Here is a 20,261-nt window from a genome sequence, read left to right as displayed (position 1 = left end):
ATAAAAATATAATTACTATACCGGTATTATTTAATGTTTATACTTTCTATTGCAGAAAAAGTATCATAATAATACAATAACTTAAGTACCATTTGTTGCTATAAACAAACAGAATATAATATTATATTATATTAATATATTGTGTTTAAGATGTGGTATTAACGGATCAGAGGGCCGGGCAGCAACTTCTTGTTGTCTTTGCCTTTTAATTTAACGAAATGTATTTTGGTAATACCTAATGACCAAATTTATGTTGTATTGAGGAAGGCGAACAGAGAATTGAACTGGAAACAGTAAGCGAGATAAAAGATCTAGGTATTTTGGTGTAGTAGGCCTAATAGTTTTTTTTATACTAGGGGACATCCTCTTAAATTAAAAAAAGCTGCGAATTTAAACTAAGTGGGAACCAATAACACTGTAAAAAACACTACCAGAAGTTTCAGCCATAATGTTAGAGACTAACTTTCAGAGGGGCGAATAAGGCTTTAGCCACAACATCATGGTAAATCAAGGTAAATCTTTCTTTGTTTGTAAATTTCGCAGGAATTTTGATAAATTCTTGAAATCAAATACAGTTATTATAACCCTATTTTTCGTAATCACTCATTTTTTTAAACAAATAAACAGTTATGATAACTATTTTATTGTTCCAATTTAGTGCAAATAAGTGTGCCTTCCATTTCTTATGTATTTGATATAATTATGTAATCTACGATTGAGTACTTGGATTACTCGTCTTAATTGTATAAATACAACGTTATTATAATAATGTATTACAGAAAAGTTTAATGGTAGTTAAGATATTATTATCTTTATTTTATTTATTTTTGAACATTTCACATTATTTATAGATAACTTATTTAGGTAAGTCAGCGTATGCTGACAATCAATGGGCCCCCTTGACGCGTTATACGTGTCTGTGACAGTGGCTGTGTGTATACACCAGGGTAACCTCCTATTCATCTCGAAAGATGTACAGGTTCTTTAAAGTGCACATGAGCAAGATGTGTACACTTGACATACGGTTTATAGTCCTTATCTGAGAATACTTCTACCACCAGAACCACTGTCTTAACCGCTTCGCCAGGATGACATTTGCTACTAATCTTATTTTAACAATTTCCAATCTTATTTCATAATTCTCTGTACTTCTAATTACATTGTTTCATCCTTTTTTGGGGTCATAGTTTTGTTGTTGTTTTTGTACTACATGTAAACATAATAATTTAATTAAAATTGTTCTAAAAGTTATATTAACATGAGACCTTCCATATTCTGTAAACAAACCCAAACTTTAATTGTTTGTTTTATCAATACTTGGGGACTTGTTTTGTTAATAGGATAAGATGAATTGATGAATGTTCATCATTAGTTTTAGCTGTTACATCCAATTTCAAAATGGCAGAGTGGTATGTGACAGATGTTATGCAAAAATAGAAAAAGATTCCATATGCCGTTTTAATGGCAAAATATTTAATAAAGATGTATAAATTCATTTTAATGAATATTCACATTTATGATTGTGACTGAACTCGACCCCAGCCTCGTTTTTATTTTGATCGCTTCTGGACATTCTTCTCAGGGGTAAAGCCAGAACGTTAGATATTTTAATGTCATAGTTTAACAGTCAATTTATTTTCTACCAAAATCCGTTCTCGTATAGCATTTCTATAAATCGCTTAAGCTAAATTCGTTTTAATTGTTAATGACAATAATAATAATAATGATTATCTAATTAAACTTAGTTATTTAACAGGGTGACATAATGTGGATAAAATCATTACCGAAAGAATGTATCAACTGTCTATACCATTAGGTAAAAATTATAGATGTTACGCGCAATTTACTGATTTTTACCCTTATGTAAGTTCACATTATATAGGCCTATTATAAAGATTTGTCTACCATAAGATAGCTGCAATATGTTCCTCGAATTAGTGGTTTTCATATACAATATTCATCATGATGCTCATACCTCACTCCATATTAAGGTTATTTTACTCACGTGGCATCAGTTGAGAACCTTGTGTTTGGTGAATAATTTCGCCAATACAGATGGGTGAAATTTCATTTAAATTATGTTCGTGTTTGTGCAGCGGTGTACGGATAAATAAACACAGTGGTACAGCATACGGAATATTTACTAAAACGCTACATGGATAAATAAAGAAGAGCGAAAATTAATAACAATACAACGGGAAATAAGAAAGTAAAGTGGAATACTCGCACTAAAAGGCAACATCTGACATACCAAAAAAGACATTAGTTAAAAAAAATGTTAGAAAATAAAAGAAATAAAATGAAGATGGACACAAAAAAAATAACGGAAAATATGTAACTAATAGAGTCACAGAATGGCAACCAAGAATGAAAAGATGTGGAGAGAAGAAGACAAAAAAGAAGAACAGAGAGAGATGACGTTAATAGATATATGAGAACTTTAAAGTGGTATAGCTTAAAGATGTATTGCACCCCAACCACAGACAAAGATTAAAATCCATTGTCTGACAGACAATATGACTATTTTTTCAGGTAAATATGTATTGTTTCCGATCTAGTTTGTTTCTTCAAAAGGAATAACTAAGTGACATTAACATGGAATATTCAACATAAATATAAAAGGACCATCTTTAAGAGAAGAGGAAACAGAAAATGCTAGAGGAGGGTTAAATACAGAAACATAACAGGTGATGATAATGAGGATGTTGATGATGATGACAATGATGATGCCATATGAATGACCACGACAAATTTTAATGTTTGGAAGGTCTACATAATACAAGCACAATATAATGACTGTGTATTCATTTATTAATTTACAATAGTGCCGACAGACATAACGTTTACATAGGTCTAAATCATCATTATTTAACTAATTACGCTTACAATTACGAACATACTAAAATAAAATATTAATGAATCGAATTGGATTTAAATTGTTCCGGTGTTCTACGTATAGTGCATTGTTGGATTTTACTAAAATGCTTCATCTGAGTATAGGTTAAATTTTGATAAAGGCACGGAGAGAGACACCAAATTAAAACGGATCGACAAGTATAAACCAATAATTAAAGTAACACATTTAACATATTTAATGGTTAATCAACTTTAAGAGCACAGGCCTGCATATCTTCTGGAACGGGCCCTGCAGTAGAACACCTCTTATTCGCATATTGTTTTGGGTGTGTGTTACACTTTCGTACTTAATGTTGGTACTTTTCGGTTTTCAATCAACATGTTTCTAATCGGTAGATATGATGGGGGTTTTACTTGTAAACAATTCACGATTTTCACTAATGTATCTCAAGTTTAAAATCATTAACTACTACATAGTTTACTCAGGGAAAAGTAAGAATATGTAATTTTACTTTTCCCTGGTTGCATTATTTTTTTTCCTATGAGGTTACACAAATTATTTAATCTCTCTCCATGCTTATATAGCGTCCTCTATAATGTCCCATATTATGTAAAAATTATTCTAATGAATTATTCACGATTTCTACTTTAGTCTCATAGGAAAAAAAATGAATGCCCCCGGTTTACCTAGGTTGAGTTTCCAGACACAACAGACGTATGTTCACACCAGGGAGGAATATAAGCTATTCCATGTTCACGCCCAGCTATTGTATGTATGTATGTACAGTATAATAGCACACCGCAAACATTCTACCCTGGCGATCCATACTAACAAGTTTGTTGTGCATGTTTTCCACTAGACGAATTTATTGACGCGATTTGAAAGCGTTATTCAGATTTCCATCTACTATTTGCAACGCAAGAAACGCGCAATCAATCAGAGCTCATGCATGTCGATTCGCGCCAATAGACTCGTACAGTGGAAAAACAGACTTTACTTTATTTTTAAAACTAAGCATGGACGATATAAAAGGTGAAAGACAATTATAAAAATGAATGTCTGTATAAAGTGCTTTTAAGTGGTTGGATCTTCTATACGGATAAATCAACTACAAAAATATAGGCAATAAATTTCTAAGCCTTTACATTCTTCAATCTACTAAATGGAATTATATGATCTTGACCGACAAATCGAACACTTGTTGTAATTAGTAATAACACGTTTATTGCCGTTTTTGACGTATCCTAATGAATACTATGAGCAAATGTGTTATCCATTTGTATTATATATTTGCAAGATAATTATATTTCAAATCTTGGTTGAACTTTGTGTTTAATTTTTTAGAATTAAAATAGGAATAATATGTAAGTTCTCGATTTGGATTGATTAGTTGACGTTATTTCAATTCTAAATATCGTTTACTTTTCGTTTGTTTCATTTTACCCATGATAATCCAAATATCTCAAGTCTGGTTTTTATTGGAACTCTGTAATACAGCATTGGTTAACGTTGCTATTTTTAAATTTTGTTACAGTCAGTCTTTGAATACATTCGACCCAATTAACCGTTCAACAGACAATTTTAAAGTAAGGCTAAGTAAGTTATTTCGAGCGTGCAGTATCTGGCCTCTGTGTTCTTGCTGCTCATTCTATTAGAATTTAGGCACTAAATTGTTGACGTGATGCAAAATGTGTACTTCGACTGAAACGCAACATTGGACGTGCGACCTTCTATTGCAAGCAGACTTCGTGAACCTTAGATTCTAAAAGAAAAAAACAATACGAATAGATGGTAATGTCGTAATATAATACGTACAGTACTACTGGAATCAAAGTTAATACTGGTTTTATTACATCAATATAGGACTTTTCCAAAGATTCAAAACGATTTACACAAATCCTGATTTTCACTATTCGCGCAAATCGAACATTCCTATACATTGATTGTTTGCGCATGTTTATTGTGTCACAATAAGGAGGCAATGTGAATATGCATGCGTGCGCATAAAGCTCTGTCTGACAAAAATTGTGATGTGCTAATAAATATACATTTTAGAAACAATAGATACATTAAATACACAGTTGACTAATCATTAGTGGCAAAGGTATGGATTTTTATCGATAGATTAACCAGAAACAATACGTTTTATTTATTATGATGTATTTAAAAGATTTGGAATACGCACGACGTATTTTATATTATAATTTAACTGCTGTATTTTCAGTATTGTAGTGCATAGTTAACCTTCCCAAAAATTAAAATATATTGTTAATCATCTGATGTTTAGACAAATTATTTGCATTATTCTTTTAAGTGAGAGATTAATACGACCATTGACGTCAACGTTTATGGATGACAAACTTTATGTTTTAACAAAATTATGCGCACTGTGACGAGAGAAAAAAGTTATAGGTATAATCAATGTTAATTACTAAGGCGGGTTAGAAACGGCTCCAATAGGCCTATTAAATTGTGATTTTTGTTATAAGAATGCATACATAGAGTACGGTATACCAAACGATAATATAGAGAACTTTCCATTTGACACGACCGACGACCTAATAGGTCATGTCAATTGTGCGCATGTCTACACTTTGAACACAAAACTCGATAATCGATCGTCGGCTCCATTTGCAAATCCACAATCTGAATACTAATATAAACCTAAGTTGGCTAGTAATAGTATATTATGACATTTGACTTCAGAACAAATTAATTTCATCAATCTAATATCTTGTTTCACCTGCTTACGCTTGCACTCGCTAAGAAGAACCCCTGTAAAAATGTTTGCTACAGTATTATGTACTTGAACACATCTTACCATAAGTTTATTCATCAAGGCCAAGCAAGAAGTTCGTTAAACACGGATTTTGGCAAACACTCGATGATCTCAGCAGTGGAACCCTGTCTTCGACAACGGCAACTAAGAAGAAATCTGCCCTGTCGCTGCACGCTTGTGAATTTCCACATCGTGCAAGCATCTCCAAATAGAAAGCTTCATCACAGATTTCCTGTGAAATTCCATAGCTATATCCCTATAAAATATGACAAAATGTAAAGATTGCGTGAAATATTTCACCTCGTTAAGTTGGAATGATAAATAAATAAATTTAAATGAACAGTTCTAGTTATCGAGCAAGATCTAAACATGAATAATTTGAGTACAATTTAAATGTTATCAAACCAACTCGAAGAATAAAAAAAAACCGTGTAAGCTTATGATGGTAATGGACTAAACTATAATATTATTTAATAATTTTCGAAATTAGAAAATGCACGTTAGCGTCATAAAAATCACTATTGTTTAGCGTCGTATCATTATCGACATTCGTTTTTTTTACACAAATACAACAGATAATAGGTTGGGTTAAGTTTAAGTGCTAAGGTATATAAGTTCAGTGTAAAATCAATCAGCCGAAATAGATAGGCCTAGTATGTGGAGATACAGCACTGGGAATCGGGTGAAATCAAGGTATAAATTGCATATCGTACACGCTTACATTTGTTTAATTAAATATCTCGTATGTATGATGGTATTGGCAAATTGTTCCGCTCGTAAGTAATTTTTTCAATAATTTGCCTTTTGATTGATATTTACATAAAATGTCCTTATAAATTGCCACGGCATACTATATCCCTATACGTATTATAAAATGATTTTTATTTGAAATGGCGTAAAATGGTTGGTGAAAAGTTTAGCCGACCGATAGACACAATCCCAACTCTCATATTATTTTGTCTTTTCAGTATGACATGTCATGTGTGACAAAATGATTATCACTTTACCAATATAGACATCTGTATGTTTATATACAACGCATATAATAATACTTACACATGTATAGCATACTTGATGCCAATTGCATGGTACGCTGAATGCTTGACGATATCCATTTCCACCAATTCCATCAACCGCTGCTATCTCACAGTCATCAACAAGGTAGTCAAGAACCGGACATGTTGCGGGCGGAGCTAGAAGAAAAAAAAAGTAGTAGTAGTGAATAGTCGTGAAGCCCTGGGTACGAAACCCATCGACATCTTCAATGTTTTTAGTATTTTTTTTTAGAGATTATTGAAAAAGCTTAAGCTAAGTGATTTAGGAAATAGGTCGTGTATCTTGCATTTCTTTAACATAGAAAATAATAAATATTCATGAATTCTGCGGTCGCGATCCGAACCTTTCCACGAAGAGTATACATTCAATAATTAAGGTAATACATAAAGCTCATTAATATAAACTCTAAGATTACAATAAGGTAAATTAAATGAAACGAAAATAACCAGTGATTGCCATAGTAATTATTATAATGGTTGAATCAAAACTAACTGTAAAGGTTAAATTTACTGGATAACAGCAGTAAAATAAAATAGAAAATGAAAATAAAATTTTTTTTCTCTAGACATTAATTAGTGATTACACTTCTGATGAAATTGCACGACTTGTCAAAAATAGCACTCTCTGGAATTTCATTTTGCTATGATACGTGGAGTGATTTATGGCGCAATTATACTTTATTTTTTGTTAATGGTTGGATTTACAAGAAGCTGATTAGAAGTCGATGATAAAATCAGAGTAGTGTTGATACTATAATTTTATTAACTGTTGATTAGATGGTGAAGATACCGTACCGTAACGTTATACATTATACGGTAGCGGTGTTGATGATAGCGTTAATTTACAAATAATATATCACAGCGATGGCGACTGCTACTGTTTGTTTGCTTGTAATATGTATTGCTTTGTAATAGAACAAAACATTAACACTATAGATGAACTAAAAGATGTCAAAACCACTGCAAACAAGGAAATATGACATAGCAGAGGATAACTCTTTAAACTGGAAAGCTTGTTTCAGAAGGGGTCATCTACTGTGGGAACTGCTGTTGTTGCTATAACTAATACTAGGGCTACCACTGCTGCTATTGAGGGGAATACTGTTGTTGCTGCTTTCTAATACTGGGGCTACCACTACTGCTGCTGTGTCAACTATTGTTGCTGCTTTCTAATACTGGGGCTACCACTGCTGCTATTACAGTGGCAACTGTTGCTGTTACTGATGTGACCAATGTTACTGCTACAAATTATACTGTAGCAAACTGTTGCTTCACGTGGCTATTGCTACTGCTCCTATTATTACTATGGCTGATGTTACATGTTGGTAACTGTTAAGCTCAGTTCTCACTAGGACGCAATATATAAGAACGTACCGACCATAAAGTAAGAAACCAATCAAATAATAATGCATATACAAGTGCATATCATTATCTACTACTAATAGTAAGATACATTAATTAAATGATTAATTCAAGGAAGCATAATCAAACATTTCACTGAATTCAATCTTTCTAAAATTAATCATCGTGCATAATTATAATAAATTCACTCCACAAATTACGCACGGTACATTATAAGACCGTTTTAAGCTCATATCCTCAGAATGAATTTGATTACATTAAAAATGAAACTACGGTAATTGCGATGCGAACTACTAAATTATTATTATGTTATAATTTGTCTCTGTTGTGTAGTGCATAGGCAGTCCTAATACTACTCACAATGAACTATAATAATTAGGATCAGATGGCGATCATCAGTACCGAACTTGTTATTCTAATATGACAATTAACAGCCAGTGTAAAATAATATAAAGAACCTACATCTCCCATGGGTCAGATTCTGCCTAGGTCGTACAGCCTGGCTCAGACGCCGATTAGTTTAATTATCATATATAATGAAGTAGTAAGGACAAAATTATTTGAACAATTACTTTAGTAGATTTCATATTTTATATAGAGATTTTAGACTAAATGTCTATTAAAATAAACGTAAAGCATAGGCCCCTATAAATTAAAATCAAACTTGGCAAAGAAAACATTATGTATATTACAATATGTTATTATACTATTGAATATTATTACCATTATTTAATATTTTTTATTTCTCAAGATTCATTTTTTTTTTTCAAATAAAAAACACTGATTATAAATAATTTATTTCGTTGAGAAAAAAAACCCAATTAAAATATAGTACCCTATGTGTTAAAACGCGTTTTATGTCCTACTTTAAATAATATTCTGTGCTTCATTACGACGATGCTATAAATGTATTTAAATTTTCTATCCAATTCAATTTTCGCCTCTTTCATGGGAACTGTTAAAACGATACCGGTATAGGATGGATTTGACATCCTACGCATTTTAATGTTTTGAAAATCAATTATTGGTATTTAGTGACGTCATACTCCGGAACAATAGGATGAATAAATAATTTGATAGGATATATCACACGTAAAGTAAAATTTTCTCAAATTAAAAATGTATTATTGAATATTTACAGACTGAATGATTAATGAAGTTTGTTAGGTTTAAAATGAAACTCTTCATAATGAAATTACCAATGATAAAATACACTTCCGGATGTATTTTTTCCAATTAAAATCAAATACAGGATTTACGGTTGTCTTAAATTTTACATTGATTATGGTCTTTGCTGTAATTTAACAAGGCCAACAGCCATAAGTCGCGTGCTAAAACGCATAGTGATACCGGACCGACAGACAGACCGACCGACCGACATAGTGAACTATAGAGTCGCGTCCACGCGACTAAAAATGAATGACGTCAGAATTCAAGTTACCACTATAATAGGAAAATTGAAATGGTATACATCGCTCATCAAATAAATGTCTGCGTAATTATTCTATATTCATATAGGCCTAAAAAAAACGTGGGTCAAATTATGAATAATCGATGTTGTTAAGCAACAATATTATGACTTCCGAATGTTTTATTATTAATTTGTTTTTGATCACGCACATTTTAATTAAGTAAATACATGTAACAGATTACGCAATAATTGACGTCACTGAAAATCGAGATAGAAAGAGTAAGATAGTGTAAACAAAAATATTACAAACACAATTTCAGAACGATAGGCCTACAATACATAAGTAATTTATTTTCTCAACATATAGGTAGAATTTCTTTCTTTTACTCCATACTTTGCTTTTGATTGCCCTACACGTAGCCTTTCTTCAGTGATGGCTTCTCCTCGCTCCATTTATCGACACAATTTTAACAGATTCTATGGCCAGACGAGAGTGCATAGATAGGACTAAGGTCGTTTCCAATCAAACTCTTTCTCTTGGCAGCTGGTACTGGTACTGGTTCAAATAACCGTCTCACAGATACATCTGGTAGCCATTGACTTAAAGTTGCCATTTGGATGTGTTACTTTTAAATGTACAGTATGAGAGTGACTACTACCAAATTGCACAGTCACAAAACAACTTATAAAACAGTTCATATATACAGTTAAAACATTGCTGGGAATTATAAATTTCTGTTGAAGCAGGCTCCAATGAAGTTGCATCTAGTAAGTTTACTTTGTTGTACAACTCTATCAAGTATTGATGATATCTTCCGACCTCTTCGTTTACTTTGTGTTGTGCGATAATGATATTAATAATAATAATACTAATATCCTTCATACCTCATAAGATGAATACTATAATAATATAACAAGTACAATAACATCATGATAAGAACTCACCAATCATAACTAAACTTATAAACTATTGATGCCCCCAAACAATCCAAAGGTTAAAGTGATGATTAATCGATCATTATTCTTACAAAATAATGAAATAAATAATATTTAAACTGCTTACAATTCATACGACGTCTGCCTGTGGTCTTATGATGATCAAATTATGGACGACATGACTACAGGTTAATGTGAAAAGGGCAAACATGTCGATACGTTTTATTTTTTATGCAACTCATTTTTCTGCCTTACATTACAAATTACTGTCAATTTTAAAATTCATCTTTTATTGATTTAAAAAGAAATGTTATTATAGTCCAAATTGTATTGTGAAGTCGCAATATGTGTATACATACACTAAAAATAGATTTTTTTTTTCTTTTGTGGGGATTTCACATACTTTTCTTGGTCTGTTTTTCCTCTTTTGTGAAATTTCACCCGCATTTCTTAGTTTTTTTACGCAGTGATTGCATAGATCATGACACCCAGCGCACTTTATTATTTAGAAACAAACGAACATCCATCTATATGACGGTGTCTCTGTTTTTGGCTGTTTTGACTATAAAAACTAAATATACTAAACTATAAAAAAAAAAGAAAATAAAATAAAAATACTGATTTATACGCTACAGATAGCGTGTAATTTTACTATTGCATATCCTAATGAGATATATTGATACGCCGTATAAAATTGCTCTATTCGGATTTCTGTCTTTTCGAAAGTAGGTGAAATGTTATATTTCTCATCTTTTACATCCGGATACATATACATAATGATTTGCCCCATTGCACTCATAAACATTCAGTGTATACCATTATTATAGCCAAGATGGAAATACGCAAGCCTACGTAACAAAGTTTTTAAAAATACACATTGCAAGTCAGAAAAAAAAAGAAAAGTATATAAAACGTGCTTTGATGTATCTTAACGACAAATAACATTCCCCATTATCCTATAAATCACGATATTGTTATCTGCATTTTGGATTTACTATGCGTGGGGAGTTATTGATAATGTGAAGTAGTTATTATAGCTTCAACTGTAATGTAATAATTACACAAGTTTATTGTCGATATTTCACTTCCGCAGATATGCAGTATGTTAGTAAATTAAATTAGCCTTCATATGTCTATTCATTAGTATAAGTACATAAGGTTACAGTGTGATGACGCTTCTAATGGCTTTATTATACAAAAACATTAAGTTGGTAAATTCCACCACCCACACATAAATGCGATTAAATTCCAATTATTCGAGATACTAGAATTCAGAAGTTTCATACTTTTACCTGTCAAATCAATGAGGTAATTGTAAGATAGTTGTCCTTAGGGGGTAGTCTAGGGTGTAAAAGAGGAAAATATTGAACCATGATGACGTCACTAAATTGGCGGGTATAGATTGTAAACAAAGAGGATCTTTCTATGTTTTTTTATGCGGTAGAATTCAAAAAAGAAATATTTGTTTTTATTAACTGAAAATACTATCTTTTTTACATAGCAGAGACAAGGGAATAGGTTAAATCTAGGTAAGCACAAAGCTAAGATCTCTCTCAAATATTTGGAATCTTGCACCGATTTCAATTCGAAGCATTTTAAGTTTTAAAACATAAACACACCAGAAGACATAAAGTTTCTCTAGGTATAAACAGATGCAAGTTGTCGCCCCCAACGGTCAATTATGATTCTATACCCAATTTGGATAATAAATATACTGTATACGAAAAGAGTTCTGTTTGGCCGTATTAGAAAAGTCTTCTAAACTAGAGGTTCATGTTATATTTCAATATTTATACAGGTTAATAACAAGGTTTATCGCAAATAGCTTGATTGAAAACGTCATTGCACAATGCACGATGGGAAGGGGTTGGGAGCAATCGCCACCGATATAATAAATAAATAAATATAAACTTTATAATACTGTGGTGGCGCTATTGCTTCCAATTCCTTCCCATCATGCATCTGTCCCTCTGTCACACTATTTGCGATAAACCTTATTGAAATAAAGTGAAGTGCACTTTATTATTCAAAGAAAATGTAACTAATCTCAAATAAAAAAACCTAGTATGCTATTATCTGAAGATTCAATTTCAACCAAGACTACTGAAAATGTCATATAATGCACTTCGATTTTCAATATCATCAGGTCTAGCTAGGCCTAGCGTGAATGTACTAAACAAATAAAAATATAGGACTACAAATCGAAGATTTTTAGGACTAATAATGTTCTGGATTGCTGCTGCGTTTGGTGCCTACTTAAATAATAACATTTTATAGATCGCCCACTTGAGACACAACCGACACAACATAGTGGAACGCGCTATGTCTAACGACGATGAAGCCTGTTGATAGATGGTTATCGTTTGAATTATAGATAATCTAAAAACCCTACATAGGGCCTACTATTATCTGAAGATTCAATTTCAACCATGAATACTTAGAATGTCAATAATACATTTTGATTTAGTCTAGTTCGGCCTAGTATAAAACAATTTACTTCTCCAATCAAATCTATTCAGGTGTGTCTAAAAGCTAGTGTCATTATGAATCTTTCCTTCTCCGAAACTCTATAATTATATTCAATGACTCAATATTTATTTAGGTAGTGGATACGATAAGAATCAATACGTAACATTTCCATTATGTTTGCACATTATTAAACATTATCGACGGACTAGGCCTACACTACTTTGTACAGATATGGCCATAATACAACAACCGACGTACTTGATATAAATGACGTAATAAGTAAAATTTACATTAATTTTGCGTTGCCACACAATGAATCGTAACAATGAAGGATAAAAAATTACGTCCGTAGATTAGAGAATTGCTTAATTACAGTCTGTTTAAATTTGGCTATCTTCTTTGCTATCGCAATTTAATAGTACTTCATATTTGTAGGGCGATTTATCAAATGTCGAAGATTAGTTGTGTAATTAATAGCATTTTATTTTATGCATTATGGTATTATGATAGGCCACTGTGAAATTAGTTTATGTTTCTTAAATTCCCTTTTTAAAACAAAGCAATTTGATACTACTATTAGTAGTGTTATTTCAAATCGATATCGAACAGTAGGTATTGTAAGCTTGATTAGTTTAACAAATGTTCGATTCTAAAATGTCACTTTCTAATCAAGAGCAATTTAAAATGTAGACGGATGTTTATATAGCTAGAGAAAAAAAAAAGCATAATTTAATGTAAGTCGACATTCGGTTAATTTGAAAACACGTTGCATGTTAAATAAAGTTTTGGAGTTGCCGGAAATGCTAGTATCATGTATATAAGAAAAATACATCAGCAAAAATAATTTTCCAACAATATTCGAGATATTATAATCTGAATCTAAATCATTCATCATGCTAAGTATTATTCCATAATAACGTTTTTTTTCCAATTAAAAATATTATCTGATTTGTATTACGCGATACAGATACAAATACGGTGCACAAAGATTGATAATCTTGTTGTAAACATTTTTATTTAAACGCCGTTGAAATAAAATTAACCCGGGTACTCTTGATTATTGAAGAGGGTGATTGACGTGACGTCATTTTAGGTCATTTCGCGTACGTTCAAAAACAAGACAAGAATACAAATAAGATACTGATAAAGCCTAACACAGTATTTTAAGATTCAACTCAAGAATTAAAATAAACCTACATCACTCATTTGATAAGAAATGTAAAACTGGCTGATTAAAAATTCATAGTCATTCATCGGTTGTAAAGCTTAATTCAATGCAATTTTAAATGATCATATTGTATGTATAGAAGTTGTAACTTTCAATACAAGCGAACACAATCGTAAGTCAGATCCACTATTATTATTTAGATCCTAATGATGTTGGTAAAATACAAGATATTTCTGTTAATATCCTCATATTAAACAGATAAGTTTAAATTTCACCAACATAATTTAAATCATATTATTATATTACGATAGAAAACAACAAACATTGGAACAAAATTGGTCAGCCACAAAACAATGATATAAATAATACATTATTATTACGATCCTAACGAGGTTGATAGAATTCAGAGCTATTTCTATACTCGTATTATTCAGATTAGTTTAAATTACATACTCTTCCAATGCAAGGACATTTTAGATTGTCTGTAAATAAATTGTAACTGATATTTCATCAGATTTTCTCAAATAAGTTAACTTGTTATATTATTCTTTATATCCTATTTAATGTTGTAATGTATACTGTAAGTACTTTCCATATTTAAGTAGTGATACTGTATTTTACGTTACAATTTTATCAGTACATTTTTCATATTTAAGTAGCGATACCGTGTATAATTTATGTTTTAATCTATCTGTGTTTCCCAAAATTTAAAAACTAATAGTCGTCTTTTTATCTTTAAAGGTTAAAGGTAAGAATGTGACTGTTCCACGTGGTGCTTTAAATTCAAAAGAAGAACTGATTAAATCCTAGCTACATCATACCTTTTGGTACGGCTTGAAGGGCTTTCTTTTTCGATAAACTCTGTTGCTTAATTTTTTCTTTCTGCAATTCATCTTCTATTTCACGTAAAATATTCTCAGCTATGATAAGTTCTTCTTCTTCTGCTTCTTCCTCGACGGTCTGTGTGTTTATGTCACCTTAAGAAAACAATCATGATGTTATTAAAAGCAAACTGTGATATAACAGCTACCGAACCTCTAGAAGTTAAAAAGATACTGATACACAAACGGTAATATGCATATTATTAATAAGAAAGACAGTTGAAGCTATGAAACCTGGTGAGCAATCACTCGTTCATATCCAAACAGTGCGTTTGAACCCCCACCCCACTTCACTCCCGTTTAGCGGGTACGTTACCGTGACAAATTGTGTCTGTAAAGCGTGGTTCCCACTAGCGACGCAACGCAAGGACGTAACGCAACGCAAGTGAATTGACCAATCACAAGCGATGGCTTATTCGCTTTTGATTGCTAACTGTCTATAACTTCGCTTGTCATTGGTTAAAACGCTTGCGTTGCGTTTACGTCCTTGCGTTACGTTCTAGTGGGAACCAAGCTTTAGGGATAAACTACCTTGCAACAAAAATGATAGTAGTTTTCGACCAAACATCAATCTCCACATTTATCATAAGATCAAGTAAGATAAATAAATACACAGCCTGGACATATAATTTCCAAGAGCTTATCTTTCCATATCTTGTAAATGCTGTTTCAGAACTAATTAAAAACCAACCGCGATAACTGAAAATACGTTTTACCACGAACAGATTTCAAGTAATAATTCTAAGATCTAAAAATACAACTTAATATCATCATTTCCCGTGTTTGAAAATTAGAATTACCAGAAGCACGAGTCGTAAAACATCACTTTGGATATCGTGCCCTTAAAGGATGTTAGGCTATACTGTATTATTCTATGAACACTTTTAGAGGCGAGTCGAGTGGCCAAAAACAATTAACTATAGCATAGATTAGGTAGATTATAGATATTCTACATAAATCAATCGATATCATATTTTTTTTAGAAATCTATAAAAATGCATTATGAACAAAGAAAGAAATTTCTACAAAAAAGAATGCTAAAACTTCTATAATCATGATATTTATATTAGAAAATATTTTTTTTTAAACCTCTATTGAAATTATATGGAATAAGAGACATTCTCAAGAAAATATATTAAAATATTCTTTAGAAAATGTATAATTGTTTGTACATGTAGTTTTTTTTCTGTAAAAAACAGAAGATGTAAAGGGGATAAAAAGACAAAACGTTGGTTGTTAGTTTTAATTACAGTTAGCCTAACTCCAATTGATTTGTATATTGAATTTTAATAAATAAATAATTTGCCACCTTCTACAGTGCCATCGGTTCACTGGTCTAAATATGAACAGTCTATTATATATTTATTTAAAAAAAAACTTTTAATTTGGTATATAACCTTTTGTTGCAGAACTGGTTGCAACTACTTATCAAGGTTTATTGAATGTGGACAACACTTTGGCAGCGTATAACGCTTTTATGAGAGCCCTCTCTTTCCCCGGAGCATAGATTTGGCGCATTTGAACGATGTTTATAGATGTTTAAAGATTACTTAACGCCACTTACCTTCATCATCTTCATTGAGGCCTACTAAAATATCGTTTCTGGTTTGTTCATTTCCATCTTCATCATTTTCTAAATATGTCATCATTATTTCGTTTAAGATATCTTCATCAAGTTCAACGTTGTTGTTATCTATAATTATTGTTAAATATAAAATCATGGTTATGTTATAGACAATGAAATGCCAACATAATGTAATGGATAATAAACCTAAAAGTATGCCCACAGTAAACAAGGAAGAAGTCGTGGTGGAATGTCACAGAAAAAGAAACTGTCGCATGATGACTAGCTATGATAACCTATACATTGTGATGATATGAATACAACTAAAAAGTGGATCATTTAATATATTTGTATATTTACGAGAAAATCTCTTTTTTCTTTGAAAATCCGCCAAGTACATATTTTTAGTTTTCCTTAACTTTTTGTTCATTTACTGAACCATGTTTCATACAATACATGCATAGTAAAAAACACATTTCATAAAATACGATTAAAAAAAAACTACAAAGATAGAAAAACTGAAATTGTTCTATACAATTCATAATATTATGGCATGTAGGACCTATATGCCTTATTATATGGAACTTAGCCAAAATACAATGTTTTTCAGGGAAGTTTACACAAACTTTTTTCATGTCACCTTTGCTAAAGTAAGTTTAATCAATGTCTAAGGCAACAATTTAAATTATATTCTCATCTTTAATAATTGTGTATTCTGAGTCCAGGAAAAAATTTCACTTTATTATTATTTCACGATAATAGACCTAACATGTTTTAATTGAGAGACAGACTTGGATATGTATGTATTCAATAAATATCTATTGTTGTTATAACAGGGAAGAGTGAAATTCAGTAATGTCGATCTTGCCTTGTTATAATTAGCAACTTTCGTGTTACCACTATCAATAGATTGATTGTTATCTTATATATTGGAAATATCATTGCACGATTTTATAGTCAGTTTGTTAAGGATTCAGAATAAAAAAGAACTTTTTCAGCGAAGAATATTTAGATGAAACAAAAAGCAAAGATGACCAAATATGTTTCAACCCAACTAAACTTGAAGACCAATTTTCAGAGTAGTGACAAACGAGTTACACCTTAAAGATGTAGCCTATTCTCGCCCAAAAACATGAAAATGAAGATTAAACTATATTCTAAATAGCTGTTAAAGCTGTCCATCGAATAATTATTATTTATAGAGCTGAAAATGTTTACTATAACTATAAACATTTTAACTTATGGTCGAATCAGACACTATTCGTAGGCCTAAAATGTATTCTGTTTATTTGCTTACCGATTGGTGTCTCGGGCCTAAGAGGTATTCCGTTCCTTTGCTTACCGATTGGTGTCTCTTCTTTGTTTTCCATTTGTTGTTCCAAGAAACGTTCATAATTTTCCATCTCTTCATTGTAGTCAAATGAAACGGTAGGACTTTCATCTTCAGTGTAATAATTGTTTATATTATCAGTTTCATCTATAAAGTAAGGAAATGATTGAATTAACAGAAACGTTAACACTATTTGTAAAAATCTTGAATATTATAATATATAATCAAAATATTTAAGGGTATAACACCCAATATTTTTCTCTTTTGTAACAATTACAAATAACTAAACAAAAAAGATGTATTTTATTGTATGGCAGTATACCTAAGTAAAACATGATAATTACTATTTATCACATATTGTCACTTTAAAAAAACAGAAGCATCTACATAGAATAGTATGTGTACGATGTTCTTTTGTTAAAATATCATGCACATAATAACAAACGAAAATAAATGTTGTTATTGCTATGTGCAATACAATAACTCGATTTTACAATTCAATGTTTATTACTCAATAAAAACATCTCATAAAAAGATCTTAAGAAAGTTGTATATTAAATTCAGTTTACGTTATTACAGACTTCTATTTACACTGCCTGCTATATGAGCTTAATAACGAGTTTTTAGTAGATCTCAACACTATAGACAATTTTGATTAAATTATGTGCATTATGGGATTGCCCGAACGTAAACATTATTAAATTTACACTTGCTGGCACTCTGACTTGTAAGATAATATGACATGGATGGGCAGTTGGAATTGGGTTGAAAAGCACCTTGTTTTCCTATACATGACATTACTGTGTATGTCCAGTAACTAGGCGAATTCTGTAAATGATATGTATTACGTTCACGATTAGGTTAGCCTTATGGCTTATATGCTACAAGCGTTATATGTACTCCTTATATTTTATGTAAGCCTTGTTTTTAGAAAAATGTGCACATGATTATAGAAACAGTACAGAGAATCGACTTTAGCAAATGGTTACGGTACATGCCCATCATTTATACTAGAAAGATATCGACAATAAATAGATAAACATACATTTCTTGCATAAACCAAAAGATATTAGATCAGGTTTCATAATAGGATAACCATTTATTCTGTTTTTATAAAAATGATATGTGTTAACATCCAATGAGATGACATCATAATCAATAAGATCAATAAAGTCCGAGTATCGTCACGGTATTATTGTTCTTACTAATCATGACGTCATTTGATTGGACTTGTGAAATTAGTAATTCTCATCAAAGGCAGCATAAATGAATTAATTAATAAATAATTCTAGGATGAAAACATTTTATCTAATGTTCGTCTTAGTATAAATGGGATATAACTGCAATTTAGGGTACACATGCTACAAACTGTATGGTGGTTTGTTTGTTTGAAATAAAGTGATAAGAGTAAAAAGTGCCACAGAGAATAAACAATCGAAGGTCAATCCCTTACCATCATTAGTTAGTGCATTATCTATGTCGTCTATGATTTCTTTAGTAATGATATCGGCAATTATATCATCTACTAACTCGCCTTCAGAAGAGATTGAATCTTCCAGATCAAGATCAGCAGATTCAAGATCAGATACCTCATCGTCAGAATTTAATTGATCATTCATTATCATCTCTACCGGTTCTATATCTGCAGTTTCTCGTTGGTTTCCAAAATTAAATCTTGGGTCATAAATAGGCATGGTTTCAGCTTTTGGATAACCTCCCATTGTTCTTGAGGGAAAGCCTTCGGATGCCATTCTGGATCCAGGCAATGATGGAAGGTCGATGCCTTTGTCACTTAGATGTTTCTTTAGAAAATCTAATGCATCTTGTAAATCGGCTTTTTTGTTTGCTCGAGCGCGCCATGGACCAGCGGATACCATAGAAACGGGTAAAATTGCGCCGACGATGGTCACGAGAAGCAGCCTAGTCATTGTCAACTCCATAGTGATAAAGTTCTACACGACCAAACCTGGAAAATAAAATATTATAATATCAGATATTTCGGACATTCTCTTTTAGTATAGTAGGACACTATCAAAAAAATGACATGGGAAATATCATTGTATAATGGAGAATGGATTTTCTGGGAATTGTTTGATTATTATCACAAAATTAATTAAAAATATTTAAAACGTATCTGGGGAAGTTTGCCACAAAAAAACAACAAGAAAATTAAATACTGAGTTCGGTCTTCAGACATATTTGCCATGACGTGAAAAAGTACATATTTTACTGTAAGCTACCTGGTTGTTTAAGATCATGATTTCATTTTTTATAATATATCATCTGTGAGTTATGGGATCTGCTCTAGTTTGTACATCAATTGAAGCCCTAGAACATATCGCGTGTCGTTATTAACACACGCGAAGATTTGGTATTATTAATCTTGCATTAGCATACGTCTAATTAAACTTCACTCAGAACACTTCCTTCGTAATTATCTTTTATTCAC

At 31.5% G+C, this 20,261-nt stretch overlaps 1 protein-coding gene across 3 annotated transcripts in view; it reads right to left on the bottom strand.

Annotated features, from left to right (window-relative positions):
- Positions 1–2,790: 2,790 nt before the first annotated feature.
- Positions 2,791–20,261, bottom strand: part of LOC140049583 (uncharacterized) — a 29,476-nt gene continuing 12,005 nt past the window's right edge. For 2 of the 3 annotated variants that reach the window (XM_072094493.1, XM_072094492.1), the window contains 7 exons: positions 19,266–19,778; positions 17,780–17,959; positions 16,483–16,611; positions 14,859–15,014; positions 6,693–6,829; positions 5,679–5,892; positions 2,791–4,619 (listed from right to left, as the gene is read on the bottom strand). In XM_072094493.1, coding sequence (XP_071950594.1) covers positions 5,686–5,892; positions 6,693–6,829; positions 14,859–15,014; positions 16,483–16,611; positions 17,780–17,959; positions 19,266–19,752 — 1,296 coding nt within the window. In that variant the 5' untranslated portion in view covers positions 19,753–19,778 and the 3' untranslated portion in view covers positions 2,791–4,619; positions 5,679–5,685. The remainder of the gene's footprint in view (positions 4,620–5,678; positions 5,893–6,692; positions 6,830–14,858; positions 15,015–16,482; positions 16,612–17,779; positions 17,960–19,265; positions 19,779–20,261) is intronic. The other variant, XM_072094494.1, reaches the window with a different exon arrangement.

The sequence above is a fragment of the Antedon mediterranea genome, chromosome 5 (assembly GCF_964355755.1).
Source record: "Antedon mediterranea chromosome 5, ecAntMedi1.1, whole genome shotgun sequence".
NCBI classification, from domain to species: domain Eukaryota; kingdom Metazoa; phylum Echinodermata; class Crinoidea; order Comatulida; family Antedonidae; genus Antedon; species Antedon mediterranea.
This window is presented reverse-complemented; position numbering and strand designations above follow the sequence as displayed.